We start from the raw sequence: 19,924 nt of genomic DNA, 5'->3' as shown, positions 1-19,924 counted from the left end.
CAACACAGGACATCTTGCTTCTCCCTTCCAAGCCCAGAGCCTGTCCCTGTCTGTGTTCACAGAATACTGAGCAGCTTTATTTAGGTGCCCTCATGGAATGCAGATTTCTTGGGCCCTTCTTGCATCCTGTTCTATGCCTTCTCTCACCATCACAACTGACTGATTGTTGGCCTTTGAGAACCAGGAGGGCTTATTCTGCCAATTCCTAAAATGTTAGTAAAACAGTTTCTTTCTCCCGTTTCCTACTGCCATGCATATATGGTATTGATATACACACATAATAAATTGACTATTAATTCTTCTTTTGCTCTTCTTACAAACTATATTAAAATCAACCTTTTCTAACACCTTTGTTCCTCTGGGTCTGGCCTCCTCCTTGTCCCCCGAATCCTCTGCTCCACCCTCGGCGAAACTTGCCCAAGGTTTTGCCCTACTGGGAATGAAACCCAGCTCTCTCCCTTGCGAGGCGAATGCTCTAACCATTGCTACAGGAATCCTTCATAAGAAACAGCATGAAACCATGGAAAATCTCATTTTTGATTACCAACAAATTTATACTTAATTTTCACCGTTTATATTGGGCGGATGTCTGGAAGTGCTTCTGACTAGACAACTTGGGCCTGTGTGGGGAAGAGCTTGGTGGAGAGAAGAAGGATAGTTCGGTTGATAAGGTAGGTCTTACTGCAAGATGCAAAAGTGGAGGCCTCTGAGGTGGAGAGACTTGGGATTTGAGTTGCAGAGAATACAGACAGAGTAGATGAGAGCTCAGCCAATGACAGTGGGCAGAGAGAGACCTGACACAGATCTGATGGATTGTGGAGAAACACTGATGTAGAGTGAGGAGGAATGTGATAGGCTAGAGGAGTCTGGTCCAGGAGAAGACCTGGGCTGTTGAAATCTGGATGGTCTGCCGTTGTGTAGGGAGGTGCTGGAGAGTGGGGTGAGCAGGAGAGGTGGAGGAGAGGAATGTGCAGGTGAGGGAAAGCCGAGAGAGTGAGCGCCAAGATGTAAAGTTTGAAAAACAGTTGGGGGTCTAACAAGACACTGAGGTTCCACACTGTGTCTCTGATATGAAGTGAACATCTGTACAGACCTGAGGAAGTCAGTCATCTGCTCACATTTGGAGATGGGGGTGAGGATGGAGGGAGCACGTGTGGGTGGGCAGAGCAGGTGGTTGGTGGTGGAGACGAGGAGCCTAATTAGTATCAAATGCGACCTTCACCACACTTTTTGCATTCTTCACAAGATCATCAAGTGCAGCATTCAGCAGCTTGTAGGTCATAATAAATGATGATGATGCTCCAAAGAGAGAACCCACAACTGGTACAAAATCGAGGGCCAGCTCTAGTGCGGAGATGGCAATGGCACCAGTTCCGAGCATTGACCTAGTAACTAGATCAATGTTTATCTCACCCAAGAGGGGGGTTTTTATTACAGCTTTCAGATCCTCTACAAGTTTACCAACTCTCCTGGCCAATCTTCCAAGAGAGGCATCTTCCAGACCCAGGCAGTGACGGAAATATATTATTCCTGCAACTAACAGAGCGATATCACAAGCAAAGGACAACCCTGGAACTGGCACAGCTCCAACAGCTGCTGAAGCTACAGCCATCATCCAGACTCTTTTCTTTAAAATCTCCCTTTTCTGCTCCACAATTTCCACAGTTGTGTTTGGGAATGACAGGATGAAAACATCTTTCTTTATATCTGGGAGATCATTTGCAAGAGTTTCCCTTAATATAAGAAAATCAAACTGATCCAGTTTGAGGCTTGAGATGAGAAAAACAGATGGGAATTGAATCCCTGCCTTTTCCAAGTTACTGACACAATCCTTCCTGATCTTTTCCAGCTCTGCTTCTTTGTTATAATCAATACCCTCCTCTCCAAGCCCATTTAGATCATTGTCAACTTTTGATCGAACAAAGTAGAAGTTCTTGCCCAGACGTTTAATCTCCTTGGCGAGCAACGTATCATTCTCAGTGAATCTCGTGTGTGAGATAATGATGAAGAAATCATATCTTTTAAACTTTATCTTCTTCAGATATTGTTTGGCTTTGAACGTTGAAGTTCCAATTCCAGGCAAATCCCAGAAATAAACACCTTTCAGATCGGGATGTAAATATCCGGTTTCCTCCAGTGTGGTTTCGACGTTACCAGTTGGAGCTGCTCCCTCATCATTTCTCTGAAGACTTCTCATACTGTTGATAAAGCTGGATTTCCCTGCTCCTGCTACCCCTGTTACTGCAATGTTAAGCTCTACAGACTCCAGGTCCTTTAACTTCTTCTGGATCAGGGGTGTGACACCTTCAACTCCTCCTGTTTGAAAAGCAGCCTGAAGCTGCTTTAGTTCTTCCTGGTTGAAGGATTTGGAGTGAGAAAGTGAAGCCATTTTATCTCTGAAAGGAAAGAAATATTGTACATTATACACAACTTGAAGCCTAAACCCATTGCCCCCATTGATAAAGCTTCTGTCCAGAGTGAAATTAGGTCCTCAGATCCAGGATAACAGATCCCATCACTGCTCTGTACTGATGTGTCCAGCTATGGAAGCGGTGAGAGAACCAGCCTCTGTGCCCTGGGCACCACGGCAAGTGGAGATCCTCGGTTGAGAGAACATTTTGGCTTCATCGAGAAATGTAATACAGAGACTCAACATCTGTGTATGTGCAGATCTTTATTTACCACAGACAGTCTCCAGCGTCCTGTAGTAGGGCGGGATTCCCTTCAGTGCCGGCCTCAGACTGTGGCTCTGTATCCCTGGGACACTTTTTTTTGGTTAGCCAGGTATCTATAATAATAATCCTTGCCTTTGATATAGCGCTTTTCACGTCGGGAGGACGTTCCAAAGCGCTTCACAGAACACACTGTAAAGTGAATTGACTGTACATTTGTGGGCGAACGCGGCAGCCAATTGCGCACAGCAGTGTCCCACAAACAGTCGTAGATTGAAAATGACCAATTTATTATTATTTTTGGTTTTGGAGGGATTATTATTAGGTGTGTGGAGTAAGGAAACTTGCCCAAGGTTTGGCCCTCTGCCTGGAATTCAACTCAGGTCTCTCGCTTGCAAAGCGAGTGGTCTAACCACTGAGCTACAGGACTCCGTCTGACACATGAGGAAACCCATCACCAAACTTAACAGTATCCAAGCTGAGAATTCCACACATCCCACCAACACATGGAAATCCCAGAGTTAGATTGTTGGAATGGAATGTGCACTCTCTCCCTGGAGGGACACATCCTGTTTACATAATTCCATAGGCACAGGTGAGCAAAAGCCAAGGCTTGTGGATCCCAGAGTGTGCGTTGGGGTAACTGGTGGAGTCTAACCAAATAAAACTGCATAACTTGGTATTGGTATTGCTGTCTGGCAAGCTTTCCCGCTGCTTGTCCAGCGAGGAACACCCTACCCCTGTGGGTTTGGTTTGTACGATGAACAAGAGCTGAGTGGAATGACTTCCTGCCCCAGTGGACAATGGAAGGCTCTGCCCTTCCAGGTCCTGCTGATGAGCCAAGTGGGTTGTGCCCTGGAATACTGCGGACCTGCCTGGCTCAGGAACCGGACAAGAGACTACCAGATACGGTCAGGCTTGTCACCTTGGAGCTCCAAGGAGACCTCGCTTACCTCTCCCCCAAGGAGCTATATTATAATGTTTGCAGCACAGAAGGATGTCATTGAGCCCATTGTGTCTGTGCTGATGCTTTGTAGCTGTCTTCTCAAATCCTACTCTCCTGCTCTTCCCCAAATTGTCTATGATGTTCTTTCCTGAAGAGAAGGTAACTGATCACTACTTATTCTCTGAAACCTCGTTGCTACAATTATTGTATGTTGCAATTGTGGGTTGTTGTCCTTTGCACAATCATTGACTGGAACTACAATCAAGAAAGACTTGTTTAACATCCAAACTGTGCACACACTATTTCATTAATAATTAAATAGTAAGTACAAAGTTTCATAACACAGTGTATCTTTCTCTCTATCTCCCTTTTAAACATCCCAATTGGCTCCATCTCTATGGCCTTTGGGCCAATGAATTCCACATTATCACAACCCTCTATGTGAAGAAATATTTTCCTGATATAATACAATACAAATTACAATTGTATAGCGCCTTTAACTTTGGGAGGACGTCCCAAGGTGCTGGAGAGTCAGAAATTTGGACCCGAGCTGAGGGTCGGGATTGGGATCTGACATCTAACCATTCTACCTCTAATATTGATGTTTGGCCTCTTATTTAAATTACAGAGAGTACCAGCAGTGTGGTTACAGACAACAAAATACAATACAAATTCATAATCAGATAGCACCTTTCACACAGTGAGGTCACACTAAAGAGCTTAGCAGTATTGGCTGCACCTGAGCTGGGGGGGAACCTAAGGGCAATGGAGTGGGAAAGGTTTGGTCAAAGTAGTAAATCTAGATGGACCTTGAATGAGGCAAGACCATGGAGGGATTTCATGGTGAGAACAGGGATTTTGAATTTTATCCGCTGGGGATGTGGAGCCAATGCAGCTGAGCGAGGAGGGTGATGCTCGGCATGAGGAGCCTGGTTAGGGAAATGACACGGGTTTCAGAGCGCTGGATAGTTTAGAATCATGGAATCATCCAGCACAGAAGGAGGCCATTTAGCCCCTCGTGCCTTTCCTTTGAAAGAGCTCACACCATAACCCTGCAAAGTTTTCCCTTTTTAAATACCTGTCAACTCCCCTTTTGAAAGTGTTGCACCTGCTTCTATCATCCTTCCAGGCAGTGCATTGCAGACCATAACAACTCTTCGGGTAAAAGAAAATTCTCTTTGTCTCCCCTCTGGTTCTTTTGCCAAATATCTTAAATTTGTGTCCTCTGGTTACCGACCCACCCACTAGAGGAAACATTTCCTCCCCATCTGCTCGATCAAAACCCATCAGAATTTTGAACGCCCTATTAAATCTCGCCTCAACCTTCTCTGCTCTATGGAAAATAATCACAGCCTCTCTAGACTTTGCACATAATTATAGCACATCCCTGGTGTAATTCTGCACCCTTTCCAAGGTCGTGACATCCTTCCTAAAGTACAGTGGTCAGAAACAGACAGAACCCTCCAGCTGAGGCCTAACCAGCGATTTGCAAAGGTTGAACATAACTTCCTTCTTTCATATTCTATGTCTCTATTTAAAAAGCTAAAGACTTTTTAACAGCTTGTCAGCTTGTCCTGCCACCTTCAAAATGTATGTATGTGAAGCCCCAGGTCTGTCTGTTCCTGGACCCCTTTAAAATTGTACCATTTAGTTTGCAGCTGGTTTTGGGAAGTGCTGGGGAAGATGGCAAACAGAGTGTAGGTGTCGTCAAGCTTGGATGTGATAAATGCTTGGTGGATCTTGAGAGGTCGTGACAGAGGTCCTGACCGCAACCACCTCTTCCAGTTGTTTATTACCCACTGAGTAAAGAGACACTTCCTGGTATCTGAGTCATTTTCTTTCAATACTAAACAGCTTCTGCAGAGCTCATTGCTGTAACACTAATGTCAGCTGGCCCAATAGGGAAGCCCTCTTCTTAATATAAGTCAAATATACAGTAAAACATTGCCTTTCACGAGGAGTCAAACCCTGAGCTGCAAATAGGGAGGAGGTCAAAAAGGAAGTTCTTCAGGTTTGATCTGAAGATGGGCAATGAGGGGGCACGACTGAGGGATTGAGGCAGAGATTTCAGGAGTTTCAGGGTTTACTGAAAGCTCAGCCCAAATGGTTAAGCCGAGGGGACAAGGAACAGCAACGTACAACAACATTTATATAGCCCCTTTATACGGGGTAGCCTCCTGCAGCAATTGACAGTGGCAGAATCTGCAGAGGGAAAGCGAGGGGAGAGGTGACCATAAGCATGATGAAAAAGGAAGGCCTTTAGGCGGGATTTGAAAGTGGGGATGTGGAGGGATTGAGGAAGATAGTTCCAGATATTCGGGCTGGATTGGCTGAAGGCACAGCCACTGATGGGGGAGCAGAGGGAACGAGGGACAAACGTGCGGCTGGAGCCATCCGAGCAGTGGGGTGGGGAGTGGAGTGGAAGCAGGTTGGAGAGGAGGAGAGCTGTTAGAGCATGAATTGATTTGTAAGTTAGTGTGAGGATCGTGAAATTGATCTGTTCGTGCAGCCTGACGAGGATGGGGTGATGTGGGTGCAGTTTGTTACAGCCACAGAGTTATGAATCAGTTGGTTGTTATGGGTGGTGGAGCTGAGGAGACCGGCAGGAAGGGTGTTGGAAAAATCGAAGCAGGAGGTGATGGATGTAGGAATTTTCCTATTCTCGTCACTGATCATTAAACAGGATCAGACAGAATCAAACACCACGCTAGCTCATAGCTGCCAGACAAGTCTGTCCATGGGGACAAAAAATCCAGGAAGAGATTATTATTTGAACAGAAGGAAAATAATATGTCTGGAAAATGAAAAGGAACTGGGGGCCCTGATTGACAATAAATTGAAGCTCTCGCAACAATACTCTGTGGCAGAGAGTAAAGCAAACCAGATGCTGGGATATATCAAAGGATCAACAGCAAACCAAAATAGTGGGGTGTTCCTGCCACTGTATAAATCATTGGTGAGACCATACTTAGAGACTGTGTACAGTACAAAAGGAAAAATCGAGAGGATACAGAGGAGAGTAATCAAAAAATGGAGGGTCTGGACTATGAGGACGGACTAAGTAAATTGAGCATGTTCATGCCGGAAAAGAGAAGATTGAGAGGCGACATGATTGCTGTCTTTAAGATTCTAAAGGAGCTACACAATGTAGATCATTGTGTATACGCCCAACGCACAACCTTTTTTGGGTGTAGGGCTCCTGGGAGAAGTTTTGAATACACAGCGGGCACTCTATGAATTTATGTGTATGAACCAAATGGAGTAGTACAGAACAAAAGGGAATAAAATTCCCAATTTAAAAATTAGGGACATTATTTACATGCATATTATATACTACGTATGTGTATAACCTTTAACATCAAACAGAAAGTCAGTTTAGTTACTATTAATGTGACACCTGGCACTGCATTTCTTCCACCAACATGTTGAAATCTGGATTGTATGATGAGCTTGCAGCTCGCAGACAATCATTTAGATGTGAATCTGTAAGTCTGGATCTTTGACTTAATATACTTCATATTGGCCAACAGTGACTCGCAGAGGTACATTGATCCATAGCATCAATTTATCCTCAATGCTGCACTTCTTAGAAGAGGTTACTTATTTTTGTCAACAAGTTTCCAGAAGTTTCATCTTTTGCATGGGACTGTAGAATAATGTCACTTTCAATGTTTATTATTCTAACATCCACTTTTCTGATGTCAGCTTGAAACAATGTCTCTCAGAGGCATCAACTGTACTGAATGGGTTTGCAATCAATTTCACAATTGGTGCAATTGTATTAAATTCTTGAACTGTCCGACTGAATTCTTGTTGTAGCTTCTCAAGATGTCCCACAAAAAACTGAGGATCAGAAGCGTTTTCATCAGCAGTTTCAACAATTACTTTCTTCAGACGTGGGAAGTGTAGAAGAGACTTCTTCATCAAGTGAGACATCCATAAGTTCAGTTTACTTTTGAATGCGCTTACTAAGCTGACCACTTCAGCAATTTGTTTGGCTTTCGTCTGAAGTTCCAGATTTAACATGTTTAGTTTCAGAGTTAAATCTGTGAGAAATGCCAAGTCAAGCAACCAAGACCGGTCATTCAGTTGTTCGTATTTTTCTTTTCTGGACTCCAAGAACACCTGAATCTCTGGCTTGAGATCTAGGAATCTTGCAAGAACTTTCCCTGTACTCAACCTCCGAACTTCGGGATGCACTATCAGGTCTGTATACTCAGCATCAACGTCTTCTGGAAGAGCTTTGAAAAGTCTGTGCTGCAAACGTTCGTCAGAACGTTCTGAAGAAGGGTCGTGGACCCGAAACGTTGACTCACTTTCCTTTCTCCATAGGTGCTGCCTAACCTGCTGAGTTTTCCCAGCTCTCTCTGTTTTAGTTTCAGATTCCAGCATCTGCAGTATTTTGTGTTTTGATCCTAACTAATACCACTAGTTGGGCAGTGTCTGACACGTCTGTGGTCTCATCAAATTGTAATGGAAAGTAGTCACGTGTTTGAAGGTCACTCATCAACTGAAATCATATATTTTGTGAAATAGACTCTATTCCTATTACAGTATTATGTCACATTTGCAACTCATATATCAACAACATGATTTCCATCTTATTGCTAAAACCTTCAAAAAGAGAGTCTGCAGCAGACAGCATCGCCTCCTTCACCAGCTCTCTGTCGTCGAAAGGTTTGTTCCATTTAGCAAGGACATGAGCAACTTTAAAAGACGCTATCGTACAATTTTTGACTGATGAACATACTCAGTAAAAACCCACTGCTGAATTGCAAGTTTGGATTTTAAGTCACTCACTCTCTTCTTTCTTACAACAGAATTGTGTGGGAAATCTGTGTCAAAGTCCTTGTGATTCGTTCGAAAGTGCCTTTGGACATTATGTTTCTTGGGTACTAGCACGGCACAACAAATCCACCACTCCCTCACCCCTCAGGCCGCCAAAACTCTTGTTCATGCCTTCATCACCTCCAGGCTGACTATGCAAACTCCCCGCTTGTCGGCCTTCCCAACCCCTCCCTCCTCAGGCTGCAGATAATCCAGAACTCTGCAGCCCGTGTCCTCTCCCACACCAAACTCCGTGACCCCATCTCCCCCATTCTCTCCCGACTCCTTCAGAGGATCCAGTTCAAGTTCCTGATCCTCACTTACAAAGCCCTCCATGGTCTCGCCCTACCCTACCTCTGCGAACTCCTAAGCTCCTACCAACCTGCCCATTCCCTCCGCTCAGCCGGCTCCGGCCTACTCCACGTCCCCCGACCCACCCGCCCCACTATTGGCGGGAGAGACTTCAGCCACTCTGACCCCAACCCCTGGAATTCCAACCCCCAGTCACTCCGCCTCGCCCCCTCCGTAGCCTCCTTCAAGTCCCGCTTCAAGAGCCTCCTCTTCGACCATGCCATCGGCCACCCCCTCCCCTCCCTTCTCCCCCCCTGACCCCAGCTCGGGTCTGAAATGCTGTCACTGTCCAGCGCCTTGGGACGTCCTCCCGACATGAAAGGCGCTATACACATGTAATCTTGTTGTTGTTGTAAACACACACACTTTCCTTTAAAATTAACGAAGCAGAATGGCTCTTCTGATTCACTGTTGAAATTATATGTTATTAGTTTTTTGGTAGATCCACTCATATTACCTGAAAACATGAGGGCTACACTAGAAGGACGAGCAGAGCTTGTAGCTGAGTGTGTGTCAGCAAGCCAGCCGGCAGGTTCGGAATAGGCAAATTAAACTTCTTTCATGTTATGATTATTTTCCAATTCATGCGGGTTGGGGTTGGGGTTGGGCACCCCTAGATCATGAAGGGGCAGAAGGATAAACTCGGGAACTGCAGGCCAGTCAGCCTAATGTCAGTAGTGGGGAAACTGTTTGAGACTATCATCCGGGACAAAATAAAGTTTCACTTAGAAAAATATGGGTTAATGAAGGACCGCCAACATGGATTTGTAAATCATGTCTAACAGACCTGATAGAGTTTTTGGATGATATAACGGAGAGGGCGGATGAAGGTAGTGCAGTTGATGTAGTTTATATTGTAGCATTTTCAAAAGGCGTTTGATAAAGTGCCACATACGAGATTGTCAGCAAAATAGAAATCCACGTTAAAGGGACAGTGGCAGCGGATACAGAACTGGCTGGGAGACATTTTGGGAGGAAGAATGAGGAGAGGCAATATAAGCTGATGGTACAAACTTAAAGGGGGTGAAGGAACAGAGAGACCTGGGGTTCATATAGTAAATCTTTGAAGGTGGCCGGACAGGTAGATAAAGCTGTTAAAGAAGCATATGGGATACTGGGCTTTATACTGCTGAACCCACTTGGCTCAAATCCGGCCTAACGGTCCACCGGCACATCTGGGAGGGGAAGGAGCTGGGGGAAGGGGGAGGAAGATGACCAAAGGCGCGGTTGAAAGGAAAGGTCTTCAGCAGAGACCTGGAAATAGGAAGGGAGGGAGCGAGGCAAAGGGGCTGAGGGAGGCAGTTCCAGAGCCTCGGGGCAGAGTGGCTGAAGGCACGGCAGCCGAGGGTGGAGCAGAGGACTTGGCGGTCGAGGAGGAAGCCAGACCCGGAGGAACGAAGGCAATGGGTACTGTTTTGAGGAGAGAGGAGGTCAGAGAAGTCGGGGGGTGCAGAGAAGTGCAGGGATTTGAATACAAGTGTGAGGATCCTACCCCCGCCCACACTCCGACAACTACCCATCCCTCCTTCCACAACTTTGAAACTGTCACCATCAACTTCAAGATCCTAGTTTACAGGTCCCTTCATGCCCTGGCACCTCCTTAGCTATTTGACCTACTTATTCCCCATGCCACCACCAGCCAACTCCACTTAGCTGGCTCCCTGTCCCCTACTTTCCATGCCATTGGCAGCCATGCCATCAGTCAATGTGCCCCAGAACATTAGAACTCTCTCCCTCGTTCCCTCCCTCCTTCCATCTCCTTCCCCCTTTCCGCATCATGCAATGCCTTCCTCTTCGGAATCACTTACAGTCACCTCCCCGCTTCCCCTGGCTCGGTGTCAGGCTTCGCCACTGTTAAGTGCACCCAGTCCCGTTCCTGCTTGATGGGTGCTATATAACCTCAGGTTGTTGTCACTGTCATCAAATCCTTTTGAATGTGTACATGCGGTGCAAAAAATCACCGCGGGAAAGAATTCCACACTGCCATCGCTCTCCGGGTGAAAAAGTTTTTCCTGAACTCAGTTCTGGATCTCCCAGTTCTGATTTTAAAAGTAGGCCTCGTTTTCCAAAACCCCTGACCTCTGGAAATAATCTTTCCAGCTTCACCTTCTGGCCACTCTCCTGTCCAACGTCATCAACCTCTCCTTGTCAACTGGTTCAGTTCCAACCTTTCTAATAACAGCTGTCATCATCCCCATCCTGAAAAAACCTTCCTTGGACTCATCCCTACTCTCCGGCTACTGCCCCATCTCTCCAAGGTTCTGGAACGAGTCGTGGCGTCCCAGCTCTGCTCCTTTCTCTCTCACCATTCCCTCTTTGAACCCCTCCAATCCGGCTTCCGCGCTGCCCACAGCACAGAAACAGCCCTGGTCACAGTCACTAATGACATTCTGAACATCTGTGATCAGGACTCCCTCTGCCTCCTTGTCCTCCTCGACCTCGCTGCCGCCTTTGACACTGTCAACCACTCCATCCTCATACACCGCCTCTCCGCTTTACTCAATCTTCACGGACCTGCCCGTGCCTGGTTCGATTCCTATCTGTGGAGTCCTGTAGCTCAGTGGTTAGAGCACTCGCTTTGCAAGTGAGACATCTGGGTTCAGGTCAGGTCAGGTCAGGGTGAAACCTTGGGCAAGTTTCCTTACTCCACACAGAGCATAATAATAATCCCTCCAAAACAAAACAATAATAAATTGGTCATTTTCAATCCACGACTGTTTGTGGGACATTGCTGTGTGCAATTGGCTGCCGGGTTTTGCCCACAAATATAATGTCAATTCAATTCACAGTCTATTCTGTGAAGCACTTTGAGATGTCGAGAAGACATGAAAAGCGCTATATCAAATGCAAGCAATATTATTACTATTATTATTATTATCTCTCTCACTGTCTCCACTTTGTTGCCATCTAACGGTTTCTCCTCCAGCCCCCGCACTGTCACGTCTGGCGTCCCCCAGGGCTCTGTCCTTGTCTCCTCTTTAATATCTACATGCTCCCCCTCGTGACATCATCCGCAGATATGGGGTCAACTACCATATGTATGCGGATGACACCCAACTCTGTCTTTCTGCCTCCACCCTCAACTCCAGGACCACTGCTGTCCTGACAGACGGTCTGTCAAGACTGAGGCCCTCCCATTGGCTCGCGCCAGCGCCTCCGCACCTCAGGCTCTGGCAGCATCAACCTCCATGGTTGCACATTACAACTCACCAGTCAGTCAGGAACCTCGGTGTCTTGTTTGCCCCTCAACTGCCTTTTCTCCCCCACATCCAAGCCATGACCCGCTCTGCCTTCCCTCACCTCCATAACATCACCCGACTCCGCCACCACCTCACCCCTCAGGCCACTGAAACTCTTGCTCATGCTTTCATCACCTCCAGGCTCGACTACGCAAATGCCCTGCTTGTCGGGCTTCCCAACTCCTCCCTCCACTGCAGATAATCCAGACCTCTGCAGCCCGTGTCCTCTCTCACACCAAACTCCGTGACCCCATCTCCCCCACTCTCGCACGACTCCATTAGCTCCCTATCCTTCAGAGGATCCAGTTCAAAATCCTGCTCCTCAACTACAAAGTCCTCAATGGTCTCGCCCCACCCTATCTCACTGTGACCTCCTAACCACTTATCAACCTGCACGCTCCCTCCGCTTAACCGGCTCCAGCCTGCTCCATGAGGGGCGGGGCCCCCACGGGGAGCCGGGGCCACCATGGGAAGGTATGGCCACCACAGGGAGGTGGGGCCGCAATGGGGAGGTGGGGCCACCACGGGGAGCCAGGGCCACCATAGGGAGGCGCGGCCACCATGGGGAGGCGGGGCCACCAACGGAACGTGGTGCCACCATGTAGAGGTGGGGCCACCATGGGGAAGTGGGACCACCATGGGTCGGTGGGGCCACCACGGGTCGGTGGGGCCACCACGGGGAGGCGGGGCCACCATGGGTCAGCAGGGCCACCATGGCGAGGTGGGGCCTCCATGGGGAGGTGTGGCCACCATGGGGAGGCGGGACAATTTGAGGATTACATTATGATGCAATGTTTGGGATCATAAAGTCCGCAGTGATGGTGAGAATGGAATTCCAATTAAACTCGGACACCTCTTAAGTCCTTAAAAATGTCCGTCCCCGATACGTCCGGCTTAACCGGCTTCAACTGTATCTGTAGCATCTCACCCACCATGGGGAACCGGAGAGGGCGGGGGAAGTGCCTCAAGGCTGAGGTGGCTGAGCAGAGGGAGTGAGCAGTGGATTCGGGCAGGAGGAGATCAGAGATAAGGAGATGCCAACGAGGGGATGGATTTGTCGGTGAGGGTGAGGACCTTGAAATTGATCCACTGGGAGATAGGAAGCCAGTGGAGGCTGGCGAGGCCTGGGGTGATGGGCATACAGAGTGAGAATGTGGGCAGTGGAGTTTTGGATGAGTTGCAGCTTGTGAATGGGGGAGTTAGGGAGACCAGTGAGGAGTGTGTCGGGAAAGCGAGAGTGGGAGCCAGACACCAAGGCTGCACACTGGTACAGAGAGGTTAGAGGCCAGAGAGATTCAGGAGGCCAGAGCCAGAAGAGAGGAGACGTTGGCAGGAGCCGTGGAGGATGGCTTCCATCTTGATGTAGATGTGCCATGGAGCGGATGGATTTGCGGGTGAAGTTGAGAAGGTTGATATCATGTACCGTAAAGAGTAATTTTTGGCTCATCCAGATAACAATTAGCACTTAAAATAATAATAAATAATAATATCCTTGCATTTGATATAGCGCTTTTCACGCCTTTGAGACGTCTCAAAGCGCTTCACAGAATATACTGTAAAGTGAATTGACTGTATATTTGTGGGCAAAATGCGGCAGCCAATTGCGCACAGCAATGTCCCCACGAACAGTCTTGGATTGAATCTACCAATTTATTATTGTTTTTTTTTCTTGAGGGATTATTTCCCTTCAAGTGCATTTTCTCATTCCAGGCAACATCACTGCTCAACCTCTCCTGTACTGCCTCCAGGAGCTCAACATCTTTCCCATAATGAGGAGTTCAAAACTCCACCGAGTGTCCAACTGTGCTCTTTTATGGTTACTCCAGTAACGTAACATTTCAGAGTGTCCAGAATTTGTCCAATCCTCAAACACAGCCTTATTTCTAAGGTCTGTTTTCTGTCAGTTTCTTTTAAAAACTACTGAAAACAAAGTTGAGGCAATTTGCCAAATCCTTGAGGCTCTGAAATGCGACATTAACAGTAAATCTGGACTCGGATGGAGTTGAACCAAATTATTCTGTCACCAATAGACTGATCAGTCGGTGCTCAATGCAGAGAATTCTCGGATAATTGACCCTCATACAAAAGCAGCTGATGGTGAAGTCCTGGTCCTTACCTGCAGTGGGTACTTGTTGGAACAAATCGATCAGTGAGATAGACTTTGCTGATAGTCACCGTCAACAGCGATATCCAGAGCGACTGTTGCTGCTGCTTCAGCCCCACCCGCACTGTGAGAGCTTTGTGCAAATATCTCCTGTCTCCAACTGCTCCACTCACACACCCAGTGACAGGGGAGGGCGGTCTCACAGAGAGGGTCCAGTGAGAATCCAGTGCAGCGCTGCCTCACTGGGTACAGGCAGGGAGTCTGGGGGCAGGTTCAGATTGGCTGAAACTAAAATATATGCAGCACAACGTCAGCTAAATGCAAACCGAAAATTAGCTCAACATTGTTCAGCCTTCTGGTGGCCGATTTCGATTGGTGCATTTGAAACTGGAATAAAAGGTCTTCAAAGCGGAATGAAAGGTTCTTCAGGTTTAAACAACTGGTAAATCTATGATAATAATTAATGATACAAACCCTTTTTCTGTTACAAAGTATATTGGTAGCGCTCTGACCTCTGAGTCAGAGGTTGTGGGTTCAAGCCCCACGTCAAGACTTAGAATAACATTGTTTGAGCTGATGCTCCAAGGGGAGGTGGGGCCACCATGGGGAGGCGGGGCTACCATGGGGAGGCGGGGCTACCATGGGGAAGCGGGGTCACCATGGGGAAGCGGGGCCACCATGGGGAGGCGGGGCCACCATGGGGAGGCGGGGCCACCATGGGGAGGCGGGGACACCATGGGGAGGCGGGGCCACCATAGGGAGGCGGGGTCCCCATGGGGAGGCGGGGTCCCCATGGGGAGGCGGGGTCCCCATGGGGAGGCGGGGTCACCATGGGGAGGTGGGGACAAACTGAGGATTAAATTCACTACCCTCTGAGTGAAGAAATGTTTCCTCAACTCTGTTCTAAAAGGCTGACCCTTAATTTTCAGACTGTGACCCTGGTTATAGATTCTCCTGTGGATACTCTCTGTGGAGTGAGGAGATGAAAGGAAATAAATATTCTACATTAACATTGTCAGTGTTTATCAGCTACTTGTCTGTATCCTTACTGATTGATATGAGACAAGTAGCAGCTGTGTGAGTGAACAGATTGTACAGGAGAGGGGTGGGCTGGGGGGCTTGAGGCACAGTTTAGGCTCACTGACAAACTAGAGACTAACAGCTGCTCAATGTGGAACCTGTCTTTATAATAGTTATAAAATATTGCATGTTTCTCTGTGCAATTGCTGTCATGTCCATGAACAAAGGATTGAGATGGTGACAGTCACAGTTCCCAGTAAAGTTTGGACAGAGCTAACAGCTGGAGAACTGCCCAGTGATGGTTCCTGGTTAGCGGAGTAATGTAATGCTGGTTGGTGTGTGGTTAGGAAAGCTGTGCGGGTAACGAATAGACACATCTCAAAGCTGCACTGAATTAGACCAAGGTCAGTGTGTGAGATCGTAGCCATGGTAGAAAGTCTGTGTAGCAAAGAGAGGGCAATGGAGTAAGAAATAGAGGTAGTTTTAGGTGCAAATAAAAGAGAATCAGACAGTGGGAGGGACAGGTTTGGGTGTGGATGGGGGGGTCATGGGTGGTAGAATCTCCGAGAATGGGGCAAGGAGAAGAAGCTTAGTAATGGTTTACTTCCTTACATGTCGCAAGTACTTTAAGATGCCCTCCCAAATTGAAAGGTCCTAAATAAATGTAAATTGATTTTTATCCATACAGGAATCGTATTTGATGACTAATTTAAAAAAATCCTATTCACTCAATGTACAACTGCTGGGCGCAATAGGGGAAGGACATCACTCCTTCGTTAAACATTAACCACCAATTCAACATTTGTCAGTTCCCAATTGTGTCAAAGTGCAATGAGCTACAGATAAGATCCTTTCCTGTAAGTCAGGTCATTAAATATAAAAGTCATGTTGGAATGGACGTGCTGGTTAGGCCACAGCTGGTGTATTGTGTTCTCCCAATTACAGGAACGATATCATAGAGCTGGAGAGTGTATGGTGCACATTTACCAGATACGAATTTTGGTATGAAAGAGGTTATTACAATTTTGAGGGGGAATGCAATATTAACCATGGGACAGTTTGACTTGGTTAACAGCAGCAGCAACAACAACAAATTATATTTGTATAGTGCTTTTCACATCTGGAGGACATCCCAAGGCGCTGGATGGTCAGGAATTTGGACGCAAACTGGGGATTGGGATCAGGAGTGGATGGAAGGCAGGAAGGATAAGGTAGGATGGTCACCAAATATGCGGTCAAACCGGAGGGTCTTGAGACGTGCTTTGAAGGAGGCGAGGGAGACTTCACAGCTGAACCCTGCACAAGCTAAAACATTGTAGTCCATATTCTTTTCTGTACTGGCTACGTGAGCCAATCACCCTCACCGGGCTTCATTGGTTCCTAACTTCCAGGAAGTTTACGTCAAGAGCCTCATTTTAAGCTTCAAATACTTCCACGTTTGTCACCCACTATCTTGTGTTCCTCTACCACCCAGCCACACTTTCCACTCCGCCAACTCTCTTCCCACCACTGGGCGAGTCTCCACTCTCTCCTCCATTTCCAATGTCTAAACTATAATAATACTTGCATTTATATGGCACCTTATCACATCAGAAGGACATCTCAAAGTGCTTCTCAGGAATTATTGATAAATTGAGTGACTGAGTATATGTAATAATATTTCTTGCATTTGATTATAGTGCATTATCACATCTTTCAGATGTCTTAAAGTACTTCACAGAATATACTGTAAAATGAAATGACTTTATATATTGTGGGCGAAACGCGACAGACAGTAAATTGCACACAGCAGTGTCCCACAAACAGTCGTGGATTGATTGACCAATTTATTATTATTTTTTTCGAAGGAATTATTACTCCTGGAAAAGCGATCCACCAATCGATTATCAACCGGGTTCCTACTAGGTAAACAGAGGGGTGTGGAGTAAGGAAACTTGCCCAACGCTTCGTTCTGCTGGGAATCAAATTCAGGTCTCTTGCTGGTGAGACAATTGCTCTAACCACTGAGCTACAGGACTCCTACATTTGTGGGCAAACAAAGGAGCACAATTGTGCATAGCAATATCCCACATGAAACGAATGACTAGTTTTATTTGTGGGATTGTTGGCCAGGACAGCAGGAGAATCTTCCTTCTCTAGAAACTTCCTTCTTGAAAAATCAACATCTTTGATCTCATATTCAATCATTTCCCTCCACCTGTTTATCTGCTACGCTGCTCGGGCTGCTATTCTGTCTCTGTAAAAGGCTTTCAGACTGTAACTATATGAAAGGCGCGATATAAGTGAGATCTCTTGTTGTAACATTGTTCGCCTACAATTACAGCTTGTCCTGGAGAGCCAAGCATCAAAATGTCTGTAAAACTTCCCCTCAGGTTTCTTCTCCAGTTTTAACATATCCCTGGACTAGGAAGGTGAGACATTGACCCACAACAACTTGCAATCTGTTATAGCGCCCTTCACCTGGGTTAGTGTCTGAAGCCCTTAACAGGGGCGGAGTTTGATGCAAAGCTGTGAAGAGGGAAGAGGTGACCGGAGAGTAAGATATGATCTGAAGATTGTGAAGGAGGAGGGAAGAGAGACGGATTGAGAAAGAGAGTTCCATATTTTCGGGGCTGAGATCACGACTGCCGATCGTGGAGATGAGGGGATGAGGGATATATCTATATATATCTATATCAAATGCAAGGATTATTATTATACTATTATGAGTGCAAGAGGACTGTGAAAACGCCCAGAGAAAAGGTAACTGATCAAACACCCAATTCTATACTTGATCACGCTTTATCTGGTAGAGACTGTTTTTTAACGTTGTGTTTCTACTATTTGCCAATCCGAATAAAATTCATGATTTGGACATTTAATGACAACATTCATTTTATCATCTGCCTGATAAAAACCCAACACCACAAAGACTTGGTTCTGTGGAAAGGTTCAGACTCTCCTCTTGGGCGCCACAAAGACATTGGACATTCCCACACCCTGGTTTGTTGGTCCAGTGTCTTGTGACAGATCAAATAGTCGAAGCAAAGAAACAGATGATTCACACAAAGCAAAGATTCTTCTGAGCTAAGACTCAAGCTGCCGGGAAAGGATATAGAGAAGCTGGTGAAGGTGGGGCTGTGTACAGGCCAGAGTTCAGGATGATGTGGAAGCTCCAACACACTCGTCACCAGAGGGAAAATTATTCTCTTATAAGGTTAAGGTCCAAAGCTTTTTAAGAATAATAAAATCCGGTTTCAAAGTTAAGACGAAATTCAACAATTTGCCAAATTCTGGAGGCTCTGAAACGGTATATTAATGCATTAATAAAGACAGATTGAATTTGGTCACAGTACTCTGGTTTCTTTTAAAAACTACTGAAAACAAAGTTGAGGCAATTTGCCAAATCCTTGAGGCTCTGAAATGCGACATTAACAGTAAATCTGGACTCGGATGGAGTTGAACCAAATTATTCTGTCACCAATAGACTGATCAGTCGGTGCTCAATGCAGAGAATTCTCGGATAATTGACCCTCATACAAAAGCAGCTGATGGTGAAGTCCTGGTCCTTACCTGCAGTGGGTACTTGTTGGAACAACTCGATCAGTGAAATAGACTTTGCTGATAGTCACCGTCAACAGCGATATCCAGAGCGACTGTTGCTGCTGCTTCAGCCCCACCCGCACTGTGAGAGCTTTGTGCAAATATCTCCTGTCTCCAACTGCTCCACTCACACACCCAGTGACAGGGGAGGGCGGTCTCACAGAGAGGGTCCAGTGAGAATCCAGTGCAGCGCTGCCTCACTGGGTACCAGGCAGGGAGTCTGGGGGCAGGTTGTGGCTGTGAGGGGGTGGGGCCACCAGGGGGAGGTGGGGCCACCAGGGTGAGGCGGGGCCGCCATGGGGAGGCGGGGCCGCCATGGGGAGGCGGGGCCACCATGGGGAGGCGGGGCCTACATGGGGAGACGGGGCCGCCATGGGGAGGCGGGGCCGCCATGGGGAGGCGGGGCCGCCATGGGGAGGCGGGGCCGCCATGGGGAGGCGGGGCCACCAAGAGGAGGCGGGACCACCATGGTGGGGGAAAGTCACCAAAGGGAGGCAGTGCCATGAAAGGGGAGGTGGGGCTACAAGGGGAGGCGGGCACCCCAAGGGGAGGCAGGGTCAACAACTGGAGGCGGGGTCACCGAGGGGAGGCGGGGTCAACAACTGGAGGCGGGGTCACCAAGAGGAGGCGGGGTCAACAACTGGAGGCGGGGTCACCAAGGGAGGCGGGGTCAACAACTGGAGGCGGGGTCTCCAAGAGGAGTCGGGGACGTATTCTGATTGCCACATGTCCTGCCTTAGGGAGGACAAAAAATGTAATCTTGTTGTTGTTGTTGTTGCTTGTTACAGTGTCTGGATGTGAGAGAGAGAGAGAGAGATAGAGGGAGAGCCCGGGATGGAGCAGGTGGGAGTGGGGCTACAGTATGTGACGTGAGTCCGGGAGAGATGGAGGCAATGCCCATGTGAGGCTTTGTGGTGGGAAGGTCTTCAGATGAAAGTTAGTGTTTGAGATTCCCTTTCCAGGTCCCTCTAATTTACACTAAAAGAAGCTAAACTTTACTGCTTTGGTACTAATGTTGGTACCGGTCTCCCACCAACATTCCCTTCCCAGTGGCATGAAGGCTGGAGGGAGGCAGATACTCACATCATGAATGAACCATGAAGCACATCGCTTGCTCGAAACTTTGGGCTACAATACATGTAGCTGCTGCAGAGTGAGATTCATGCGTTGTGACCAAAAGTTA

The 19,924-nt window shown here is 47.2% G+C and overlaps 1 protein-coding gene across 2 annotated transcripts; it reads right to left on the bottom strand.

Moving 5' to 3' along the window:
- Positions 1–433: 433 nt before the first annotated feature.
- Positions 434–18,952, bottom strand: LOC103173969 (interferon-inducible GTPase 5-like). 2 transcript variants are annotated; one of them, XM_042340654.1, is made up of 2 exons: positions 18,712–18,952; positions 434–2,396 (listed from the first exon to the last, which is right to left on the bottom strand). In XM_042340654.1, the coding sequence occupies exon 2, from the start codon at positions 2,387–2,389 to the stop codon at positions 1,196–1,198; it is 1,194 nt and encodes a 397-aa protein (XP_042196588.1). In that variant the 5' UTR covers positions 2,390–2,396; positions 18,712–18,952; the 3' UTR covers positions 434–1,195. The 2 variants fall into 2 exon arrangements, with proteins under 2 accessions (XP_042196588.1, XP_042196587.1); XM_042340653.1 differs by lacking the exon at positions 18,712–18,952 and adding an exon at positions 14,152–14,401.
- Between the last annotated feature and the right edge of the window lie 972 nt (positions 18,953–19,924).

The sequence above is a fragment of the Callorhinchus milii genome, unplaced genomic scaffold (assembly GCF_018977255.1).
Source record: "Callorhinchus milii isolate IMCB2004 unplaced genomic scaffold, IMCB_Cmil_1.0 Scaffold15, whole genome shotgun sequence".
In the NCBI taxonomy this organism is placed as follows: Eukaryota; Metazoa; Chordata; class Chondrichthyes; order Chimaeriformes; family Callorhinchidae; genus Callorhinchus; species Callorhinchus milii.
The sequence above is the reverse complement of the archived record's forward strand: the minus strand, read 5'-3'. Positions and strand labels throughout refer to the sequence as shown.

Coding starts and splice junctions, on each gene's coding strand:
- LOC103173969 (XM_042340654.1), bottom strand. CDS start 2,389: ATGGCTTCACTTTCTCACTCCAAATCCTTCAACCAGGAAGAACTAAAG.